At 39.2% G+C, this 25,288-nt stretch overlaps 1 protein-coding gene across 1 annotated transcript in view; it reads left to right on the forward strand.

The window, feature by feature from the left end:
* The window catches only part of cdkal1 (CDK5 regulatory subunit associated protein 1-like 1), a 270,114-nt gene that overhangs the window by 200,208 nt on the left and 44,618 nt on the right, over window positions 1–25,288 (forward strand). The window contains exon 12 of the mRNA XM_074654216.1: window positions 1,400–1,462. Within this exon, the coding sequence (XP_074510317.1) occupies window positions 1,400–1,462 (63 nt within the window). The remainder of the gene's footprint in view (window positions 1–1,399; window positions 1,463–25,288) is intronic.

Below are 25,288 nucleotides of genomic sequence, written 5' to 3' on the forward strand. Positions count from 1 at the left end.
ACCTTCCTCCCTTTTGTCTTTGCTGCAATTACTTTTCTGGCCTGTCTTCCACTGTTCTGTTCACTTTGTCTGGCACTTCTCTCCGTAACTTATCCTTTCCACTCTTCCCGTCTAAGGAAGAACATTACTATGTCATTTAATTCCAAGCTAACTTTTGAAACTATCTTTTGTCAACTTGACCACACATCTCTACATATTAATAGATTTGTCTTCCTTCTCTCCTCCACATCCTCAAGCTGCATTCGACTGTCACGCTATAACGATGCCTGTCTGTGATAGCAGAGCGACGTGTAGGTTGTCTGCTGCATTATGTACAGATCTGGCCCTAAGGAAAATGAATCCAGCCCTTTCCATATACTGAAAAGACAGATGGAGGGAAGAGGAGAGAGCGTAGCAATGAATTCATATCCTCCCTTTAGCTACAGTAGCATATATCCTTCCCCCTTTAGCCAGACATGGCCTAATCAGCGAGCTAATTAGCGCTCTTTGTAACTGCATCGGCCTCATGTAACTGATTGCATTAACAACTGCCACACATCAAACAGTCATGTCTCACGCTTGTGCATCTCATTACACATTAAGGACATGCAAGGTTAAGGCCAGACTTTGAGCGGGAAGAAAATGAGAAATATTTTCTACCACAGCTGGTGGGCAAATACTTTTTTTTTTTTTTCTCCTCTCTGTTCAATCCCTATTTTATAGATTTAATGAATTACTGTAGGCGTTGTTCTCAGCAATAGTGATTTTTTCCCCCTTCTGTTTAAGTGACCCAATGAGTTAACATGAGTGAAACTGTACTGTGTGTCCATACTTATGCCATATGCATTTTTTTTTTTCTATCTGCAAGGGAATGGATGAGGAAATGCCAAGCAACAATATTTTATTTTTGATCATGAGTGTTGTAGGGAATGTATTAAAAATGAAGTGTGTAAATCCTGATCAGTCTTACTGACAGGTGATTCACTTGTCCCCTGAACAATACATGAATCTTTGCCTAAAAGTAGACAGCGTGTAGACATACTGAGGGCAATGTTGACATGATATGATTAACTTTTCATGGAGTTTCAGGGAACATTTCCAAGTTTATTTCTACAGTTTTTAGGATTTACATGTCCATAACAATACTGCAAAGGAAATAATTCAAAAAAAGTTAGAAGAAGTCACATTCAAATTGTGATAGAAAGACCAAAGGCTGAGTAGTTTACACAATGGGACATTTGTCCCCCATCTAGATGAATGGGTTTTAATCTAACTACATACTATCTACAATTAAATCTAAATTAAGTAATAATCAAGCCCCATCTTTTTGTACTTGTCTTTTTAACTGTATTATACATGAATTTATATGAATGACTTTTAAATTCAAAATGTCTTTTTATATCTGTTTTATAATCTACAGAAGAAGCAGAGGACTAAAGAGCTGTCGCAACTCTTCCACTCTTACAACCCCTACGACCACAAGGTAAGACACCTTTCAGTGTTTGTTCCTGGATCGCTTACCTGGTTTTACATTTCAGTATCTGTTTATCCGCCCGTTTCAATTCTGCCCTTAAAATGTGCTGCTCTTTATATTTTTTTCTTTGAATCTGCCTATTGCTTAATGGGGAAAGCCCTGAGAGTGTTGAGCCTCATTCACCTCCAGACGCCTTCACTTGACATTAAAAGTAGTTGTAGGTCACCGTCATCATATTGTCTGTATAGCTGTGATGGGTTTGTTGTCTCCTCAAGATGGACACCTCTTGTCAGCAATCTAGTGGATGAGGACGGCTCGAGTGTTTGTTCCTGATTACATTGTGAGTGTGTGTGTGTGTGTGTGTGTGTGTGTGAGAGAGATTGAATTCTGAAGTCAGAGATAAATCTCCTCAATTGAATGTGTGTGTGTGTGTATATTTGTGTGAGTTCATACATTATGAGGTTAACATCTGACAGCAGACTGAACATGCCTCTCTTCAGGCATACTTATGATGATGAGACCCTTGTGACAGCAATGTGTGTGTGTGTGTGTGTGTGTGTGTGTGTGTGTGTGTGTGTGTGTGCTGAGTTCTTATATAAAGATGTCCTTCTGAAAGTGACAAGTCCATGACAACAGCTGTCACCACATTTTTCTGCTGTCACGAAAAAGAAAAATTGTATTTTAACACAGTAGATTTTCACAGGTCCTTGTGTAGGGCGACACCCAGCCAAATATAGTATTTCCCACTTTTACTGCGATCATGTAAATAACAACGGTCAATGAGATATCTTTGCCCAATGTCTGAGTAGAGAGTAGCGATTACTTGCCTACGAGAAGTAGAGCAAAATAGTGTACAAGGACGGCGGCGACCTGCTACTTCAGAGTGAATGTTGTGAACATGTTGAGAACATGTTGATGATTGAAGCCTTCCTTGCAGTTGTCACACGGTGTCATTTAGCAAAGCTTTAGCTCGGCCAAGTTTCTTTTTTTGAGCAGAGTTTATACCTCTAGAGGAGTTTGTGCCTGCGGTTCTGTTGTTATATGTTACACACTAATTGAAAGGATATGAGAGCGATCACGTTTTCACTGTGGCAGGCATGGATCTTTGCCTCCCACACACTGAAACAACACACACACACACACACACGGTAATGATAGTACACAAGGAACATGCATGCCTATAAGTGAGTGCATATGCTCACAAGCAGGGAATGTGAATTTAGCAAAGTTATAGCAGAGCATATCTTTATAATACATTAACCCGTTTGCATCTAAATCAGACACTTAGTATTTGTGAACATGCTTTCTCCTCAAGTATGATTCCCAGGGGGATTGATAAACCAACTGCGAGGAAGTGTGCCGTGCTGAGCCTGCTTTGTTGAGCTTTTCCGTCTCACAAATAACAATCAGTTACTTTAATTACTGCTGTAGCAAAATACACTTGTTCACTGTCCATCTCTATCTTAGTACAAAATAAAGAGCATACAACGGTGTGAGTGTTTCACTCTCAAAAGACAAATTTTGTGTGAAGCACCACTTTAAAGGCACTGTATCGTCTCGCCAGTTCTTAGACCTCTTAATTCACTCTGAGCCAGTGAGCAGCTTGAGATCCTCGGGGACGAAGCCCCTGTCCGTCCCAAAGTTAAGGCTAAAGATGAAACATGGCTGCAGTCAGAGCTCCAGACCTGACATGCCCTCTCATAGAAAACAATAGTAGAAATCTAGTCATAAAAAACTGAACACTTTTTTTTTTTTTTTTTTACATTAATTTGTAGTGATATTTTTTCATGTGTATTTGGCATATTACATTAGGCTTACAGCGGTAGTCGGTGTTACTGGTGTTACACGGTGGTCGGTCACACACTGATTACCTTATGTACCCACCGCTCCCACCGTCGTTTTGCTTTTTTTTACAGTTATAAAACCCGTTTAGTTAATTTTTCATGTATAAGCGCCGTGTTATCAATACATAGTCGGATAACGGACGCTACAAACTCAAAGTGAATGTGTCTGCTCCGTACGGAGTCTCAGCACAGAGTAGCAGGAGTCGGATTTCACACACGGGACGAGAGAGAGAGTTGACAGACAAGACGATGGCGGAGGACTTGGCGTCGAAGCGAAAAGCAAAAGCGCTTATTTGGCAATATTTCAGATTTAAACCCAGTGCTATAAGGGAACCATAACGTCAATGAGGTAATCGCCGTGAGGAAGACGGAGCGGTCACAGCCGGTGTGCGCGGCCCCGCAGCGAAAGCTCTACCGGAGAGGCCAAACACACAGTAACATTAAAGATCAAAGTAAGCGCGCTACACATATTGGCCGTCATCTTTTTCTTGTAAAATGTCCGGTGTAATCGGTAACACCGGTGTTGTCACAAGTTTATTAACCTGTGGGAAAATGTCCCTTACCGTCACATCCCTACATCACATTCAGTCCTTTCATGCTGTAAAGCACATCATAGTTAACAGCTATCTTGAAATATAAAATAGAAATTAAGTGGATAATAAAATTACTACTGATAAAAATGATTACTCTGCTCTGATATGCCATGTAACATCATATGCTTTTAATCCCCAGCACAGGGAAATTTCAACTAACTTACTGATAACCTTGCCTATTTCACTCTATTTTGTGGATAAAATGTGTCAAAAGTAATCCCGTCTTATTATATGGTATCTGATAGCCCTCATACATAAATATTTTTCCTCATGTCAAGCAGGTTTCTTGTAAATCTCCCATGCAGCACAACTTACAGCCATGTTCCTGTAGGTCTTATTCCTTTTCCATAGATTGTGTAGATGTGCAAATAAATCCCCTCGCATTACAAACCCAGATAGCCGTGAGATATGATTTAATGATAATAAATCTAATGTCAAGCATACTTCCTCCCAGATCAACCATGTGTCTGTCTGCCTGTCCTTGCCCATGTCCATACACCGTGGAAATGCTGAGGCAAATCAGCTTGTATTAAGCCCATACAGCCGTTAGATAGAAATAAATGAAGTCTGATAATGTCCCTCATTTTACGTTAAATTCCCCTTGGGTGTGTGGCCTTTCAGCTTACGGTTTATGTACGGATATTATGTGTTTACTAACACATCTGTGTGTGTGTGTTTGTGAGAGAGAGAGAGAGAGAGAGAGAGAGAGCGAGAGCACAGATTTAGAGGGAGAAATTTGTGTCTTTACGGCCATTATTGTTAATACGGATCCTCCTACAGGTTTGAAAAGGTCATTAATAAAGACTGAGTCAGGGTGGAGGTGGTGGGTTAGTGAGCCTTTATTGTTCCATAGCTCCAGGCTACCAACCAAATGAAACAATGTTTTTAAATGAACTAATTGTTTTGCACCACGCTTGTTTCTTAATCTCCCGTGGCTAGCTCTGAATCACAAATGTGGAAAATGGCTAGTTAAAACGCAAATGAAAATGGGCTGTCAATTAGAATGAATATTGTCTTTTTTCTTTCTTTGTTTTCCTTTTCTTTCTTTCTTTCTTTCTTTCTTTCTTTCTTTCTCTCTTTCTCTCTTTCTTTCTTTCTTTCTTTCTTTCTCTCTTTCTTTCTTTCTTTCTTTCTTTGTTTTCTTTCTTTCTTCCTTTCTTTCACTTTGTCTCTGAATATTAAACAGCGTTGTAACTTTATGTCTGAGGTAGATGTTTTCTTGTGGTGTTCATTTAAATGTAGACAATTGTAATCTTCCGGTGTGTGTATGTTTAAGAGACAGAAGTGCGTGTGTGTGTGTGTGTGTGTGTGTGTGTGTGTGTGTGTGTGTGCGTGTGTGCGTGTGTGCGTGTGTGTGTGTGTGTGTGTGTGTGTGTGTGTTTGTGATGATTAATGTGAAATATCCTATAGCCAGATGGTGCTGAACAAGGCCCATCCATCAGCAATGAAAAGACCAGTGGGCAGAAAGCTGGCGGAGCACTTTGTCTAGGGCCAATGCCCCGCACCGGACACACACGCACACACACACTATCAGACACTACACGCACACACACAGACACACACACTCTCAGACAGACTCTCTAAGGCCTTGAGTGTGTAACCCACTGAGCCATGTTGGAGCCTTGTGTTTTGTTTTGGAATACAGGTTCTTGCTTGTGTTTTTTTCCTGCCTGTGAGTCCCACATGAGTGGTAGTGCTTCACCCTTAAAACAAGTCTGGTATAGTTTTGACATGAACACGTCTGCAACCTATTTCGGTCCCAAGACAGAGTTTGAGGCTCAAATAGTTCCCTTTCTCGACCATTCTAGTGCATGATTTGTGTTCATATGAGTGTCTGAGTAAGACAGCACAAGCATGTACTGTATAGGTAAACATGCATTCAGACACATTTATATATAGGATCATCCTGCAGGGATGGGGGAAAAAATGGATTCACCTACTGTATGTATCGCATTTTTTATTTTTTTTAATGATTTTTAAATTGTTTTTTTAATCGCAGAATTGATATATTTGCTCCATTTGAGTCTATAAAGATGTAGATGGAAGTTACCGCTTTTATTGTTGTAGTCTGAGTAACCTGACGTCATATCCGTTCTGTATCCTTCAACCGCAGCGAGCCGAGACGAAAAAGTAGTAAACGGCGGAGGGTCTGCGTGGATACGACCTGCGCCCTCACATGTTAAATCCAACGTGGTAAACACTGCACATACAGTAAAGTATGGAAACACTTTAGGTTTCGCACATTGCCAGGAAAAGCAGAGCTAGACATCACGGCTAAAGCTGCATGCTTTAGGACAGGAAACGTTATCGTGTTGCGGTAACGTGCGGTCAAAGCCAGCCGTCACTCGCACCTTTAAACACAGCTGAGTTTGATGTTGTTACAGGCGATTTTAAGCCGGCAATTTAACGGTTCAAAAGCCGTGTTTCTCTCACCTATAGGCCTCTGCTGTGCCTGTCCTCTGTGTTCACATTAAAAGTAACTATTCCTGTTTGTATTCATCAATGAGATCCAATGAGAGGGCTGATGCACATTGCTACTGGCGTGCTCGCCCTGCAAAATGTGAGTAGGGAAAAAAAAGGGTAAGACTTCTCTGCCTTCGCTTCATCACTGTGTCATCTGGTCTAAATTTTTTTCTCCCTCAGGGCTTTGCTCCTCCAGGTTGAGGTTGTGAAACTCCCATCGTGCTTTAGTCATTCTCGGCAAACTTAATGTGAGTGTCCATGCATTCAGCTGTTTCTGGCTAATAAAGCTCCTCTCCCCTTTCTCCTCTCACCCCACACTGTCACAGTCTCCTGAGAGCACACACACAGACACGTACATACATTCTCCACGCTGTGTTCATAGGCCTGAATGACAGGGGTGACAGTTTCCCTTGCGGCAAGAGAGAAGGGACAAGCTGTCAACATGGCCCGTTGCACCTGCCCAGCCACACATAGAAAAAACTGGAAGCTGGAAATAGAGTGGGAGGTAGAGGTACTGTAAAAACGAAAGGCTGATAATGAAAGACTAACAAGAGAAAAGACGGCATTTGCAGAAAATAAAACACTTAATTACACCCAATAAACTTTCAGTTATTCTGAAATCCCAGTGCGCCTCATAGAAGTTGACATAATTATTTATCATTTGAAGAAAAAGAAAAAATGTTAATTAGTCTAACAATTCTCTTTCTCCCCAACAGATCACTGTTTTTTTTTATATTTTCCGCACGTTGCTAAACTGAACAATTAGTATTCAGCTTTTTTTTTCTCCCTTTTGGCAATTTCAATTACTCTTATTTTGTAGATGAGTTTTTTTTTTTAAGGCGGCTGTTGTTTTGCATTGTTGTGAAAAGCTAACCTCCATCTTTGTCGAACTTGACATTTGCTTGCCACACTTTTTTTCTCTCCTCTTCTGTTAATTAACTGACTATTTAGGGCAAGGGAAGCAGGGAGTGGAAGGAGGGGAAAAGAAAATAGGAGACCGAAATATTGGTTATGGTGATTTATTTTCTTGCCACGCTCTCTTAACTTGTCTCTCCACCCATCTGTCTCTTTCTGTCTGTTCTGTGAAAGCCATTCTTTTGCTCTGTCTGTCTCTTATAACGTCTGGACATGTCTTAAATTATGTAAATGTAAGGCTTTAAAAAGGTATTTAAATTCTTAAGTACTGTCAGTTGAGCTCTTTTGTTGCAACCATACAAAGACAGGTGATTATGTTGCCATTACTGCAACTACTGCGCCATCTCTAATTTGGTAAATATGATGGACTCGGCAATACATGAAAATGTTTATTTAGGATGCATTCTGGAAAGAAAGTGTTGCTTTATGAGATGTGTTCTCAAAAAACGTCTAACTCCCTGTCACTATCTCACCGCATGGCTTTGCTGTATATCTTTCAGTGCCTTCAGATACTAAGACTCTGACATGATATGCTGTAGTCTATTTATGCTTGTGTCACATACTCCCTGAAAGAAGCAATAAACTCCCAGTCTACATTTTAACTTTCAGTAGTTGCTGAGTAGCTGCTTATACACTTACTTTGTAAATAGCATATTGAGATAATAAGCACACATAAATGCCCTAACATCACCCTTATTCCTCTGCGTCTTTATCAGTTCTAGACGATGTGCTATAAGTGAAAATAAGCAACAGATCAATGGAGAAAATAAAGTGTTCTTACTCAATAATATAAAATCTGACTTAGTTAAATAGATCAATCTTACAATAAACGTTACACTTTAAATGACATGGCTTCTAAAGTTCTTATTTCTAATTTCCACAGCACCAATGACCCCACCTACATTTAAAAAAAAAAAAAAGCATATTCTATTATAACAGACTTTATGTGGAGACAATAAAATCATAGAAATAAAAGGAAGGTTATACATCTTTTAAAGTTGGAGGGGGATTTAACGTGCCAAATCTAATATGATATACTGTAGTTTTGCCACTCAAGCATTACCTACGCCATATAGCTAGAAACACAATAAAAGCAATGGACTCATGGCAATGCACAGGTCTATCCTCTTTTCACGTATTTTCAAAGGATAGAACAAGTCAACTTTAAAAACCTTCACAGGAGAAAAGCATTTTGAGTGAGCCATTATCAATTCCAAAAAATGCTTCTCTATGGAACAGTCCTTGGATAGCTCTTCAAAATGTTCCATTAAGCCGGTTTAGCATGGAGGGATAGAGGGATATAAACTGTTAATGATTTTATGAATGGAAACATTTATTCCTCGGACTGATTTGAAAAACAAATTTGGTCTGACTAATGTAGAATTTTTCAAGTTCTGTGTATGCAATTCAGACGGATAATTGAAACTTTTGATTCATGCAGAGTTGAATTATTCTTTTTTCATCAATTGTATTTAAGAAACTTACACTCAAACACTTGAAATCCACATACTCTCCTAAAACATAAAGCATGCATATTTGCCCACTCCCATGTTGATAAGAGTATTAAATAATTGACAAATCTCCCTTTAAGGTACATTTTGAATAGATACAAAATGTGCGATTAATCGTGATTAAATATTCTAATCGATTGAATTAGGAAATCTTAAAAAAGTGGATTGCTCAAAAATGGAGAGCGTATTCTTTAAGTCCAAACCACACCAGCATTCCGGTGCAACATTTTTTTGCCAGCACATGGGAAATAACGTCCATCTGATTTGACACTATAGCCCTTAAAGTGGCAGTAGGCAGTATATTTTTGGCATCATTGGGCATCCATAATCCATAATAACCTTTCAGCATATTGTAATTAGACTTCTGCAACTGATCATGGCTCTGTTTTTAGGCTTTAAAAAAATCTAGCCCGTGACGGGAGACTTTGACCAATCACAGGTCATTTCAGAGAGAGAGCGTTCCTGTTGGCTGTGCTCCGGTCATGTGACCAGTATTTGCTCCAGCTTTAACATGAGCTGTTGTGTAATAATATATGTTGTTACTAGCTTTATACTTTTCTACTTAATTTAAAACAGGTCTGTGGCTTGATGAGTGTCCGATGAATATTGAGAGGATCTTTCTATGACAAAGTTAACAGATAAAAGAAATAGGTCTTACAACTGAAATTCCTTCGTGGCTTTACTTATGCTAAGATATATATGTATAATATCTTAGTGTCCAGGATAATATTACACCTCCTGTTTGATCAAAGGCAACAGAAATGGAACAAATAGAATGAGACATCTGTGTGTGTGTTTGTGTGTGTGTGTGTGTGTGTACACACTGATATTCCACCCACATTGCAATGCTGCTTGCCAAAGACGCGGTTTTCTTCGGCTACTGTGCAGTAGAGCACTATAGCCATGTATACATGCTCCCAATCTGTCAAGGTTACACAACAGGGACTTGCACACACACATACACATGCATGGTCCCACTAAAGTACAAACACACGTGAGCCTCCAGAATTACTTAGTCAATTTAGTGCCAAACAAACATTTGCCTTTGAAATATTCCCAGGTTTCTTTAGTTTTCTAATTTATGCAACACCACATTATAGCTACACTGTATTTGTTCTAGAGACATACAGCACACACAAACAGCATACGACTCTGCCAAGCATGGCGACCTGTAGCATCCTTTTTACTGAGCTGGTGTGTTGTTTTATGTTTTTGAGTTTTTATTTTTCGATTCAGACATGTTAAAGGTTGTTACCAGTAGGGGTATTTTAAAGTTGCTCATCTGCTTTACTTTTACCAGATTCTGTCTGCACACAGTCAGCACAGTTATAGATATACTGTATAATGCACAGCCACAACCCAGATAATCTGACTCCTACCGCTGCTTTCTAGTGGATGCCGGTGTAGAAGCCAGTATACATTTAGCAGCAACATAATGCTTTGGATTTAAAAAAAAAACTGTAGCAATGGTAATTGATGCTTAGCCACCTCTGTATATGCCACTATATTGCAAAATCTCAGCTGTCTATGGTGACAGTGGCTGAAGTGTGGACCATAATAAGATTTGGTTTAAAATGCTATCTGTACATTTTATACAGTTGCATCCCCCTCTACGCCCGTAGAAAGTGTGGAGCCAACAGTTTCTGAAAAGTGTCCAAGTTTTCTAAATTAATGAGCTACTATTTGTGATACAATTACGACACAAGAAATGCTGAACCTTAACAAAAATAAAACCACCTGAGCGGAGTTGCTTTTGTGGCCACACTCCTGTCCAATCCCAAGGCACTGCTTTCTTCAGTATATACTGTATATGTTATGTGGTGGTTCATTCGTTAATCTCAAAATTGTGTTGTTTTCTAACTAGTGGAAACTAGAGTGTTACTTTACACTGAAATGAAAACAGCCATTTAACCTAGTCACAGTTAATGGAGGTTGCTGCTGAAAACATTAGAGAGCACTCAACCCAATCTGTCTATCTGCCTTTCATAGTCCCAAGGTTGTGTAGAAAAAGAAAAGAAGGATATTGTTGTTGTGTATCTTCTTTGCCAGCGTAAGAAAAGTTTTAGAAGTTCACTTAGTAAAACTGACTTGAATAAGGAAATGGAGATGGGCCGGGTAAAAAAAAAGTGTTTTTTAAAGACATCTAAATGGCTCAGTTTGGCTTGCTTTGTTGAAATAATTTGTCTCCTTTTACAATAAAATCTCAAGAAAATATCTGCTCTTTTTCGCTCCCTCGCTTCCCACTCCCTTGTGTTTCCCAAAGTGACACAGTGTTTGCTGTAATGGCTTGTTGATTGCTTCCATTTGTTGGGCCAAAGGCATCAGCCTGTGTGTTATTCACACACATCAATACAGACAGTTTCACACACACACACACACACACACACACACACACACACACACACACACACACACACACACACACACACACACACACACTCTCACACAGCAGTGGGCCAGAGGAAACCATGGGTTTGCAGGAACCTCTTTTTACCAGCATGCTATGTGACTGACATCTGAATGGAGGGGTGGTGGGAGGGAGTGTGTGTGTGTGTGTGTGTGTGTGTGTGGAGTGGGAGAGAGAAAAGGACAGAGGAATGGATGAGGAAGGAGTATTAGAGCCTGTGTTGCTAAATGGTTTCCTAGACAGGAGTGTGAATGCTTCCTGATTCAGTCAATAGGCCTCCAATTCAGCCAGGCTCATTTGGAAAGGTGTGTTTTTTTGTGTGTATAACCTTCTACAGTACAGTATATTCTTCAGCTGCTTGGCTGGCTAAGTGGATCTCCCTTCTTCAGTTTCTCTCTTCTTTAAAATAAATCAAGCACATATAGGGTACTAATTATGCTAATAGGAGTAGTGGGAACAACTGGTAGCGACCGAGGTGTGGAAATGGCTGCAATTACATTACTTTGAATGGCTCCTTTGATATATCCAACATCAGGCAATGGTACCAGAAGAGATTTAGCCATTTTTCTATTGTTTTGGCATTTTAGCGCAAAGAACTTTTCAGAAATGACCTGAAAATTATAGCTTTTTTATGTATCCAGCTGAAAAGCATTTATCAGAAAGACGGATAAGTGGAGACTCGTTTGGGTTTTTTCTCACTTCACTACTTGTTGCATTTATAGAAAGCTGGTGAGTTGGTTAATAGAGTCGTTTCTGCCCTTTGCTAATGCATGGAATGAGTATTTTTTTATGGTAATAAATTACTTAAATTGATGAAAAATGGGCTGTTTTAATTTTTTTCCGTTGGGCCTCTGAACGGCCCGCCTGGGCCAAGTACAACTTAGACCTACAAGCCCAACCTTATTAGCACTGATGATTGCTTTAGAGTGGCCGGGCCGACTCGTGGTCATCCTTAATAAAGGCCATTCTGTCGCAGATGGAGTTCTCAACATCATCACCGCCAATTATACAGAATGCCTGTACTGTGTAGGGCTGTCAAAATTGGCCAAATATGACATTTGAATATTCATTCTAAAAAAACACATGGGTTTGAACTATTGTAATATCTATTTTTGCGCATTATGTCCATGACATTGCGTCCTAACTGGCCACGAACTTTTGTTGGACGCCCCGTTTCTATTTATTCCTGTCGCTCGCTTTGAAAGCCCGCAATGGAGGAGGAACAGCTGATTTGTGAAGTTGAAATGAGGATATACCTATATACGTCCTCATTTCACTACAGAAACCTAAATAAGGGGGCAGTTAAAAGTTTCCTACTAGTAAATATCACAATAATAAACTTGTTTTCTGTTTAAAAAGTACAAACGGCGGAAGATAGCAAGTACTACCCACCCATCTTTAAAGTGGTTAGGTCTCCAGTTTGATGTCACAGCTGATAGGAACGTGGTTTGTTTACATGACGTAATGTAACTCTTGCTGTTGGGACACGGTGTCACTTTCTCTGTGGCCGAGTTCTCTGCCATCATTACGGTCGTTGTTGAATTATTCCTCGCTCAACTCGACGTTATATTTCATTTTCAGTTAATGAAAGTGACGTCATTCAGTGTGCACGAGGAAAACTGCTGCAGTAGTGCTGTGTTTTTTCAAATATAAATTTTAATTTTCGAATATCAGTTTTTATTATTCAAATATCTAATTTGAATTTAGAATATTCGTTGACAGCCCTAGTACTGTGTGTCTTTTTGTATGTGCAAGTACAATTTGCATATGTTTGCCATGACTATGTGAGTTGTTTCAACGTTTTGCCTACCATTGAACCTCACTGTGTGTGTGAGCATGCAAATGTTTGAATATATGTGTCTTTACGTATGCATGTATGCAGGCTTATCAGCCCTAGTAATTGTTTGTCTGTGCCTGATTGCTTAACATAGCCTGTCATTAGAAACATTAGAAGTCTGATTCAACGAAACCCACTACAATCTATATGGAAATTCAGATGCATGGTTTCAGGCTACAGGCTAAAACCATGTTTGGACTTTTCTTTCTTTCATTTTGCCTTCCTTCCTTACTCCCATGCTGTTTAGGGATCACAACTTCATCTCGGTTTCATTCCATGTTCAATCCAAACACACGAGGGAAAGACGAGAGAGATCTAGGTACAGAAAAGAGTTATTTAGTGCGTGGACGTTATGTGTGTTTTAAGATCGTCGATTGCATTCACCCCTCCCGTTTAAATCTCAGCTTATCACGGTATCGCACATTCACAGTCGCACACACTTTGTCAAGACGGAGGACTAACTCAGCCAATCTCTGCAGGATTAATTCACTTTGCCTTGACAAATGCTAACTACACCGGTTCCTTTGTTAGCTACTTTAGCTTCTCATTTAACAAGCTGTGGAGAGCTTATCTTCCATTGTAAATTACATGTTAACACCGTTTGAAATCTTGTGTTTACTTATTGATTTTTGCTTGGGAGTTGCAGGGCTTTTATCTCGAGCAAATGCAAGTTTACAGGTTATCCACTTGTCCGAAGGAACTTAAAAAACAAGTTTACCTCAACTGAAGACCTTAAAGGTCTCGAAATGTAAAAGGCACCATAGTACAAAATGTGAATAGCGCGTCTGTTTTTCCATATTACTTTACTTAACACATTAGAAGTATGTCTTTAAAACTGCTTATTTTCATTGTGTTATCCTGTTCTATTTATTACTTAGTCATAATTTTCTAAATAAAATTCATTTTCAGTCATTTCAGTCAGTTTTGCTGTTAAATCTGTTAAAACTGAACCTAAATTTGTCTTTCTGACCAACCCTCTCCGTCTGTCAGTCAGGGATGACATTTTTTCACTTTTTGATAAGTGTTCTTTTTACAGAGACTAGCTTTTCTTTCAATGCCACTAACGTTGCATGAGTTGTTAAACCCCACGCTGTCGTTTTTCCCCAAGATAAAGAGGTTTAGTACCAGAGTTTGGTAGACCCATCTATCTCTTCATCTGTGTGGGAAACCACCAGAGGCTAATAACATCAGTCTGACTTTTCACTCCACATCTGCCTTCTATCTGTAAAGTCAGCAATCACCAACTAACCACACCCGCTCTCGCACACACACACGCACAGGAGCTCAGAAAGAACCACATAGTGAGCATGTGCATAGAGTGTGTTTACATTTGGATTGGGTTTTCAAGAACCGGTCCAAAATATGGAACCAGTTACAAATGTATGCGAACAGGGGATCTATTTAGAAATGTACTTTTTGTTACTGCCCTGAAAAATGAGAAAGGGTTGCACATGTTTATTTTTTCTTAAAAACAATTGAATGCTTATGGCAGCGTAAATTTGCAGAAAATCAAGATTTTTTGCTTTCAACACATTTTATTGTTATGACAGAAATAATATGCCACAGATGTTTCAATAACACCAATAAGCTGAATCCCAATCAGAATTGCTAAAATCTAAATCATACCCTGGTTTAAATGTATATAAGAAACCATTGGGAGCTTCTGGTTTCTTGTGTGCATGTAAACATAGTGCAAGACTTGGAGAACGGTAACTTTAAACTCAGGACACACACACTCGTTTTAAGACAGGCAAACACACACACTGCACACATGGCCCTGTAAATGAGCTGTGTGTATAGGGCCAAATGTGGGATCACTACTGTAAAGGTTTTATTCTCATTATAGCCGAGTTACAAAAACTGGGGCACAGCAGGGGGGGAAAGTGATACATTAACTGACTGCAGGCATTGTGCGTGTGTGTGTGTGTGTGTGTGTGTGTGTGTGAGGAAGAAAGAATTTAGAGTTTAAATGAAAGCAGTAAAAATAGTGACGGCAAGTGTGTTTACTGTGCTTTTTTAGCCTTGTTATGTTCTTTGTATGTGTTTGTGTGACAAGGATTATTCCCCAGTTGTCTCATCCTGACATCTTTGAGAAACTTATAAAGTCTTTATTTGTATCCATGAATAGTTAGTAGAGTTTTCCTCTGGATTCTGAGCATCTTGACTCATTGTTTTCAGCCCTTTGCCGGATGTTTGATGCGATGGGTTTGATTCGTACTCTAAAGGCTAATTTGTGGTTCAACATAACGTCATTGTACTGCAGGTGTGTATGTAGGGCAGAGGCTGCTGTTGTTTTCTTAAGGGGGAAAGAACTGTAATTGGTCTGTTTCAAATTCTCCCTTCTGCTCGCCTTAAATTCTTCAGTGGTCTCACAGACCATTTCTTTTCTGAAATGTTCTGCTATTTAGTAATTATTGACAAATTTGTTTTTCGAATGCTATCAAATCAGTTTCAAGTTCCAAAGGATTTTCCACAAGGATGTTATCATTCTGAAAAACATAAAGTAAGCCACAAACAAATAAAAAAAGCATCAATGCCAGAAATGTTTTTCAATGGTCTAGATCACCACCACAAACACCACTGCACAACCATAAATCTGCAGTTGACATCTAATCAATAAACCAGCTTTATGTGCACACAACAACAATTTAGGTGCAAACATAAAAGTGCAGTCAACCATGCTGGAGCTTAAAATGACAAAACAGCATATCTGTTAGAAATCAATCCCATATTCATTGTGTAGTGAGAGAGGAAGGGAGATAGCCATGAGTTTAAGGCACTGATTATGATCGATTATTAATAACTTTTAGGAATGACTTCATGGTGTAATTTTTTTTATTTTATTTTCTAACGTAAGACATTTTCCGTGATCAAAATTTGAAACAGTGGTTGGGTGATGATTTCTAGACATGTAACTTGTCAGTATTTAAGAGAGAAATGTACTGTAACTGTATAAGACGGCAGGGAAAACCCAACCCTATTTACAAAACCACCAAGTCATTTGAAAATAGCTTTTTCTCAGCCCTTTAATTGTTCCAATTTTCCCCCTTTAGATACAGTGTTTTGATTTTAACTTCTTGTTTTCTGCACAAGGATATCTGCTGTTTTGTCAATTTGATGTTGCTACCGTAGCACTGCCGTAAGAGTGATATGAACAGACCAACATCATCACTCACCGCTCTCTCAAAACACCCTGGACAGATTTGGAGACTAAAGGAGAAAATCCCTGAAAGATAAAGGAAAACAAAAACAGCTAGAGCCTCCACACATTGATGGGAGAAAAAGTGAGACAAAAGAATGCAAACAAACACCTCAGGAAAAAAAAAAAAAGAATGAAGTGAATATTTATGGCATCAAACCAGAGAAAAGAAAACAAAGACCCCCTTTCAACTTTGACACCTATTCACATCGGTGGCCACGGTTTTCATTTCTCTTCATAATCTTTGGTGGAGCCATCTCTCAATGTGTTGCGTACAGATTAGTGTGTTTGCTTGTTGTGCTGAAGGCCTGTTAATTGGCTGTTTGGGGCTAATAAATAGCTATAATTAACAGGAGTCGTTAGGTGAGGCAGGGATGGAAAAGCTGTGGCAAACGAGAAAACAATGAAATACAATGTGGAAACGTTCACCTGGAACTTTTGTTCATTTAGATGAAATGAGTAGCAAGGTAAGTCTTATTGGGACCAATAAGGGTTTCCTGACGAGACTGAATTCCCCACCTGCTCACTCATAATGATAGCACCAATGAAAGGCCTTAAATCTTATTTCTAATTATTTATATGTTTTTTTCCACCAGTAATTATCAGTTCATTAACTAGGCCTTATTATGTCACTTAAGGAAGAAGTGTTAAGTGGACCCATCAGTTTTACGTCGACCCTATTATACATCATAGAATATTACTGTAGGTAAAAACTGATGAGAATTCCATGCATATGTTAAAAACTGTTCATTGCTTTTTTGCAAGAACAATTAATTGGGTTTATGTTGATGCCTTGTTTATATCCTTTATAATTAGCGCATAATTACATCAGTTGTGTAGAATTGCTTTACTATTTAGTGGTATATTATGTATCATAAGCTTTGACCAAGGTGTCCGCTTACGTTCCCGTACAACTAAACTACATTCTCAGTTACGTTTTGAGGGAAACGTAATTTCTCCCAGATTATGGCCGCAGTTTTAAACAGCTTTAAAAATGTGGTTAACGTAGTAAATTGAAAATAAAATTAAACAAAATGCAACAACACTACTTTGTTTGCTTTAGGCAACAAAACTACTTAGTTAGGTTTAGTTAAAAAAAGATCATGGTTTGGCTTAAAATGAAGATGTTCGTTACGTTATTTACAATAAGTGAATGTTGACTTTTAGTTTCAAATGGGACACAAATAGCAGTCTCCTGGGGGGAAAGTCCTGTTTGTTTGACCCATTCACCATCACCTCCCACCCACCTAGTAGTGGACTTGTTTGCTTGTTATACTCGTTATCATACCACGTATCTTTCAACAACGTTATTATTCCACTTAACTTCATCAACGGTCGCTCAATCTACTACATCACCTGCTCTGCGCGTCACTCGTTGTACTACGCCGCTTGCCGGAGCCTTCTGCGGACGATCATTACAAACTTATTTACGTCAAAGACAAACGTAATCTGCGACAAAATACGTTTCCCTCCGAACATAATTGAGAATGCAGTTTAGTTGTACGGGAATGCCATTTTTTAGGAGACAGGGCTGCGGCTTGTGTTGAAGATGATTAGACGGCGTGTTGCAATAACACATGCTGTGGTGAAACGAGACACAGGATATACAGTATGTAGTGGAAAGCAGATGGGACTATCAATCTAAAGAGCAGTCAGATGTTGAAGTTTGCTGTAAACCAGTGAGCTTTTTTCTTATTCTTTAGCAGTGTCTATACATCTATCACCTTCTTAAGTTTCTTCTCTTCTCACCTTTAAAAGTAAATTTTTAGCGATTGGATGAAAAGACTTTGTCTGTTGTCTCGATTGATTGAAAACCTAGACCTGCGCTCTCTGCTTCTCCCATCTTTACCACTCTACCATTTCTTGCTGTCTCATCTTTTCCTCACGTTGCTCATCTCTTTCTTCTGCCTTTCTTTCTTTCTTTCTTTAGCCTTCACTGCTGCTCATCTCTCTGTGAGTGTTGACATATGAGAGCCCAGACTTGTTGAAGCGAGTTATAGTTGTTTGAAGTCTTGCCAGTGAAAAAGTGGACTTTAAGCCCATTAAACAGCAAAAAAAAGCATCAGGGATTTTCTCTTTCTTTTGACTACAGGCGGCTTGTTTTTTCATCCGTGGTTGTATTTCATGCCTTAAAAAGGTGAATGGGCGCAGGTGAGGCTCAAACGTTTGCTTCATCTGTCTGTTTGGGTTGGTTCTCATGCACACAAACAGTGCTGTTATAGCCAGAGTAAAGCAATCGTCTGATTTATTGTAATGATATTGCACTAAATGACTGTAGCATGCATCCTGGTCTGATTTCTTTTTGATCAACAGTCTCATGGCATTGATACGGTCATTTCCCTTTGTCTTCCTTGTAGGTTATCACACACCCCTTGTGGTTATTAACTTAATTATTGAACAAATCTTGTAAACAGAAGTTATTGGAGAGATCAGTCACAGCGAATCTTACAAATACAAATCTATTACTTTAATTTAGTTTTTCCGTCTGCAATCTGGTTACAGCGTACCTAAGGGTTTTTATACGTTTGCTCTTTCTTTGCTTGATCTCTTTGCTCTCTGATCTCATGATTAAACTGTCCAATCTGTGTTTATCTGTTCCTGTGTTCTTTATCAGCAAAATTATTTCAGCTGTCACATTCATATGTTTTTCACTACTAAATAAATACTGTAATTTGTAGCACAAACAGAGCATCAGCTCAGGGACTGGAAATAACTGCCGTCAGTTAAGGCATTCTGTGAATCTCTGTGGTTTAACCACTGGGAATAATAGCAGTGAGCCTTGTTGCTCATAGTTTGTAAAAAAAAAAAGTAGAGAATATGCATTTTCATTATCGACTAAACTTCCCCAAACTTCAGTGGTCACTTCATTGGGGAGAAGCAGCGTCCGGTCCCACCATGTAAGTGAATGAATTTCTTGCTCATTCAGACCAGGACTGTAGTTTCTTCACTCAACATTTCCCTCCCTCAGGTTACTCTCTTTACCTAATTAGCATAGCAATTTACATAATTTGCATAAATCAACTATCAGAAGCGTAGCAGACCCACGCATCCATTTTAAATTAAAATGACCTGGACTTTCTCTCTGTCTTACTCTCTCTCTCTCTATCATCTATCTCTATCTGTCACATGCGTTTCTGTCATATTGTTAAAATAAGTCCGGCTTTGAAAAGGAAGAAGCAGTGCCCTGAGGGCTTGTCAGACAACTTGATGACATGATGCGTCTGTTGAAAGAAAGCAGGGAGGATCAAATGCTTAATGGCCACCTGCGTGTGTGTGTGTGTAAGTGTGTGCGTGTGTTTCTTTTCTTAAACTAACTCTCTTATTTGAAGTCTTTCCAGGTGATGCTTTGAATGTTATGATATTTCCATAAAGTGAAGAGCACTTGTAAATGTAAATTCACAGAGTGCTTTGCAAGTTGAATAAAACACAATTTGGAGTAACAGAAGGAAACAAAGTAGAGGAAACAATAGCACAACATTTGGCAAAAGTTAGTGTGGTGAACATTGTAATACAGATCAATGTGTCAATTTCATCCCCTTAAATGACTTTCAGAAATTGAATTATCTGGTATGCTCAATCAGGAAAAATATGATTTGGTGGCAAAGGTTGTTTTTTGTTTGATTGATAAGTTGGTCTTTGATTCAGTTCTGGAAAGCATCAAAACAGATTTTTTTAAAAAACGCTCAGATAGACGATAGCTCTCTATATCTGCAGATATACCTGTTATGCATATATTTACCCATAAGAGTACAGGAGTAGAGGAAGAGGCAGGAAATGACTATGCCCTCATTTGAACAGCATCCAGTGATAAATAATAAGACAACTGTAAAAAAGAAAGAAAACATATTGAGTTAGATGAAAGCTTTCCTTATAGAAGACTCAAGTAGGGTAAAGCAGTGTTTATTAGAACACACATAATACGGCCTATTATGTGCATTCATAGCAGATTAGATAACGTCATGCTTGAACTCTCAAACCCACAATCCCGTGGGTCATGTTGGTTCCTTGTAATGCTCCGGTGACCTCTTTTTGACCCAACCTGTGTGTGTTGTAGCTGCAACATTGCTGAATCTGCCTGTACGCGGGTGATTCCCATGACATTTGACCTAAATGCCCGTATATAATTTGCTTTTATTTATACATACAGTATCTGTATAGCTTAAGACGTGTCTGTGTATGTCCTCCCTGTCTCTCTCATAGACCTTGCATTTCCTCAGTGATTTAATGACTCTGAATTTGTGGGCCCAAGAATAGAAAGATGTAAAATGAAAAGCCAGAAATATAAACAGAGGGCTGCAGTTCATGATGGAAGCAGGCCTGTGTGAACGCATGTCATAGACGGAGAATGGCAGAAGATAAAAAAGAGAGAACAGACAGAAATAAAGCGAGAGGCAGACCAGTTCCAGCCATCTCTTCTCATGCAGAAGGGATGCGCTGCCTTGAGCACAATCTTTTTCCAGGAACTCCAGCATAAACAAATTAAGTCAACGTATCCCTACAGCTCTTTGTGCGTGTGTGCGCATATCTGGAAATGCACATGCATCTTTTTTTGTGTGTGTGTGTGTGTTCTTGAATCTGTGTCTTTTCAACCCCCCCCTCTATGTTTGGGGGTTTTGTGTGTGAGTCAGGGTGTGTGTGTACGCGGTGTCCGTATCACTGTGCGTGTGGCTGATATGCCTTTGACACAAAGGCATGCCTTTCCACGCGCAAGTGTGTGAGTATTTAGTGCGTTTTGACTGCCGTGCTCCGAGGCGGTATGTGTCCCAGTCTCTGCGAGGCCACGTTGTAATCACATTGTTCGGAGAGTGTTTTTTCATCAGGACAACACATGTAGTGACAACAGGTCCTCGAGCTAAAGTTGAGCGAAGACACGACCGGTGCATTTAATTCCCCATCGGCTACAACGGTATAGACTATAGGATACACTATGTGTCCTCTGACAACTGTGTAACCTTTTACACATCTGGCACCAGCTGTATGTTTAATTTATTGAAGTATTAAGGGCACAGCTATTTACTCACTGTGGGGGTAAATTGTCAGTTGTGTTTGGCTTATTTTATTAAGTAGATAATGTGAATGAACTTTATTTGTGGAGTTGATAGCTATGCTTTTGGGGCTTCTCCCAGTTTGTGTATCCAATGTAGCGCATATAAAATGTGAATAACCTTAGTTTGCATTGACAACCTGCGCTTAAGGCTTTCGTTGAGGATGTGTGGCTTATTTTCTTTCATGTATCATATATGAAGACGTAGCCGTGCTTGAAATCCCCCCATTACTGCTTTGCTGCTGAACTGCTGTTGCACTTTTGGCCCACTTTTGGTACTGTTGCTTAACAACACACACACAACTGGTTCCCCTGTGTAACATTAAAGATCTATATATATGTACTATTTATAGCGATATACCTGGCTGTGCATCTGAATAGCTTACATATGAGTTGTTTACTACATTCATATGGTGAAATTGTGACAATAGTAGTTTGTCTCTTTGTTTGCATTATGTTGTTTCACTGTTATAAGTGTCTTAACATACTTTCAGTGTTCACAAGTACAGTAGTTTGTAATTGTATTACATAACATATTCCTTTTTATTTCATTTATTTCCCCCCCCCCTAAGGCTCAGAACACTGCCTACACTAAAGTTGCACCTGATAGGCCTCGTACAGCAGTGCTTCAGGCTCTCACTGAGCACGTAGCGTGTTGTGTGTGTGTGTGTTTGTTCACACGTTTTTTTTATTTCTATTTGTTTTCAGGCCTTAGAAAAAGTCAAAAGTCATTCAGTGGCTGCACTAGCCCGCTAGAAAATTATGTGATATGATAGCTTATTTCATGAGTAAATAACACTTTGCAGAGTGGTGCATGGGATGCCTCAGGCCTTTATTGAGGGCACAAGTTGTTTATGTATCTAATGTACCGTATGTGAGCGAATAACCTTTGCTGGCAAGTATGGATCGAATTGAGAACTGTGTGGAGGACTTTGTGGAGGACATACTTTATTAATCTAATGTAGTGTGGAATATGTTTCACTTGTTTTGACCTGTTTATGGGTAAATGCCTGTTGACATAAGAGCATGACAGTGTGTGCCCATTAGCGGGGCTATGTACATTGAGTTGGCAAAACATGCCATAGGCTTTTATTGGGTACATACAGTATAGGCTTGTTTATGTATCAAGTTCACCACAGGCCAATATGCCAGTTGATATGTTTTTGTCCAGCGTTTATTAACAGATGTGAGTGGAGGCAAAAATGGATTTGCTCTGACAAACAAGGTCACAACAACAGCCTCTCCAGGCATTAAAAGGTCATTACTATTGTTTTAAACTGCACTATATGCACTGAAAGTCAGTCATGCATACGGGTTTCCATATACAGTATGTTTTGTAGAGAAATTTGATTATCTTTCATGCATTAACTTTCCCTGCATGTCATGCTTGGCCAACAGGCTTTCCCTACAATATTGTCATCGAAAAGGTCACGGTGGGATTTTTTTTCTCCTGAAATTCTTTTGCTTTATCTCGCAATAAGTTGTGCATTACCTCGCAATACATTTTGCATTCCCTCTGATCCGTAGTGAAATAAGCTGAGCTGTATTACGATTCAGTATTATATGTTATGTAGTAGACTGCCGCTGGTTGAGACCACAGCGCAAGTGGGCACACCTTCAGCTGTGTCAAACACAAATCTGTATCATTGCAGCTGGCGAAGTAGTCACAATACAGCTACCGTAGCCATATCCATAGCATCTAGATTCAACCACAAATGCAGCTCTGGTCCAAGCATTAACCATATTCACATACCTCAGCATCAACTGTCAGCCTTTTGAGAGGATTAAGGAGCAATAAATGCATAATGTAAAGTGTCACATCCTTTCTGTAGTAGCTGAGTGTTTCCGTGAACTGATCTGGACCAACACATTAACTTGTTGACCCCAGCTTGACCCAGGCCGTAGTCCAGGTTTTGTCATATTGAATTATGGTCTCTACTTAGTAAAGTGTTTTTACTGTCCTACTTACAGAATTTGCACCGATAAAAAGTAGCTCTGGATTCATAGAGATTTCATGTTTCCTTTACAAGTCTGAAAACATCTTAATTATGCAGTGAGATTTTTCACTCCGGGAAAAGAATGAGCTTACAACTAAAATGCATATAATGATGATGATGATTACATAAAGCGCACGCATCGCTATTCAAGACATTATTTAAAAACCGTGATGAGCCTAAAACAAACAAAATACTGTTATTGAGAACTTGTTCCCAGTTGGATGAAATCTGGTGTAGCTGTTGTGCAAATATTGACATCCTTTTGAAGCACAAGGGATAAAATGACAGATGATGATGCTAATATTATTTTTTAGCACACATTTATTGCTGTTCCAAACATCTGATAATATTTTACAAGTATTGATGCGATGTGTGAAATGAATCTGTGTTTTGCTGTCACTTTCCATACAACTTCAGCTTCTGTGCAACTCTAATCGGTCCCTCCCCTCAAAGACAACTCTTTCCCCTTGATGGATGTGTGTATTTTTCACCGGACAATATTAGGGCTGCACAATTAATAGAAATTTTATCAAAATCCAAATATTGCCTACTGCTTTTTTAAAAATAATTGTGACAAAATGCCATTTTAAATTAAATATTGTCGTGCTGCAGAGATGTCCTGGCCTACACATCATATTCTACAGACTAAAGAAAACATCTTTGTTTGGTACAGATCCCCGCAAAAATCACACCATAATCATTTTAACATTTTTTTCAATGAAAATGAGAATAATGATGTAAAAATGATCATTCCCTATTATATCGCAAATCATATCTCAATTGCAATATCAGTCAAAATAACCACAATTAATTTTTTCTAAATCGTGCAGCCCTAGACAGTATGCAGCCTGACTTTAAACTATGTGTAAACTAGTAATAGCTAAAATTACTTTGCTGCCACTCCATGCAGAAACACGAGACTTTGCATATGTGTGTATGTTTTTATTTATAAAAAAAAAAGTGCACTATTTCGTTGATGCAAATCTTTGTGTAGTGTCTGTGTGTTTACGTTCAGGAAAGTGTTTTTGTTTTTCCGTATGCTTGTTTGTACATCTGTGTATAAGTGTGTGTATGGGTTTGTGTTAATGAGTACAGTAGCTCAAAGCGGCTGCTCTGTGTACAAATTAGCAGAGCCCTCTGTGCCAAACATAGAGGTGCTTGTGTGTGTGTGTTTGTCAGAGGTGATGAATATAGAGGGTCTAATTTTGGATGAACGTTCAAATCCTTCTCAAGCCCCAGCCGTGTGGCTTGTCACACACATGGACACACACACACACACACAACACTGGCCGTTTGATAGCCTTGCCACTCAGCCATATGCCACCCAAAGGCCTGGCATCTGCTGTAACACAAACACACAGTAACAACAGACACACACTGTAAGTAATCACTTTGTTTCCTGTGTTGCACACACATACATTTGCATACATGCACACACTCACTCACACAGTAAAAACACACACTCTAATGTATGGAGCACTCCCTCTTTACCTGCCGTTTGAAAAGCTCATTCACAGTATTTAGATTTGGAACAACACACGTATAGGGCCTGGCATGTTTAGACAGCAGATCAGAGTTTACTATATGCAAAATCAGCCCTCTCAAAAATGCACACACATATTCAGGGAGGCAAAGTGAGCGACAGAGGCAATGCAACATAAAGTCAAACAGCACAAACCACACATATTTATGAACACATGCAGAGTCACATTCAGAACTGTCTACACACAAAGACACAGGCTGGTGTAATGCATATTCAAATGATGTTAAAGCCATTTAGATCAGCCCCTCATTTGCATTTGTGCCATTAGCTCACAATAAGAGCTGGCTCGGTCTGCCAAAAAGCCCCCCCTGCCTCATCTACACACACACACACACACCACTTGCACTTAGATTTGGTATATTATGTATCAGTGCTGGAAATTCACTCTCATTTACTGACTGCTTTCTTCACATTCATACTGTATATCTCTGTCATAGTCTTAAATACTGTAGGATATTGATACTTTTATATAGTATCAATAC

Source organism: Sebastes fasciatus, chromosome 12 (genome assembly GCF_043250625.1).
Source record: "Sebastes fasciatus isolate fSebFas1 chromosome 12, fSebFas1.pri, whole genome shotgun sequence".
Lineage (NCBI taxonomy): Eukaryota > Metazoa > Chordata > Actinopteri > Perciformes > Sebastidae > Sebastes > Sebastes fasciatus.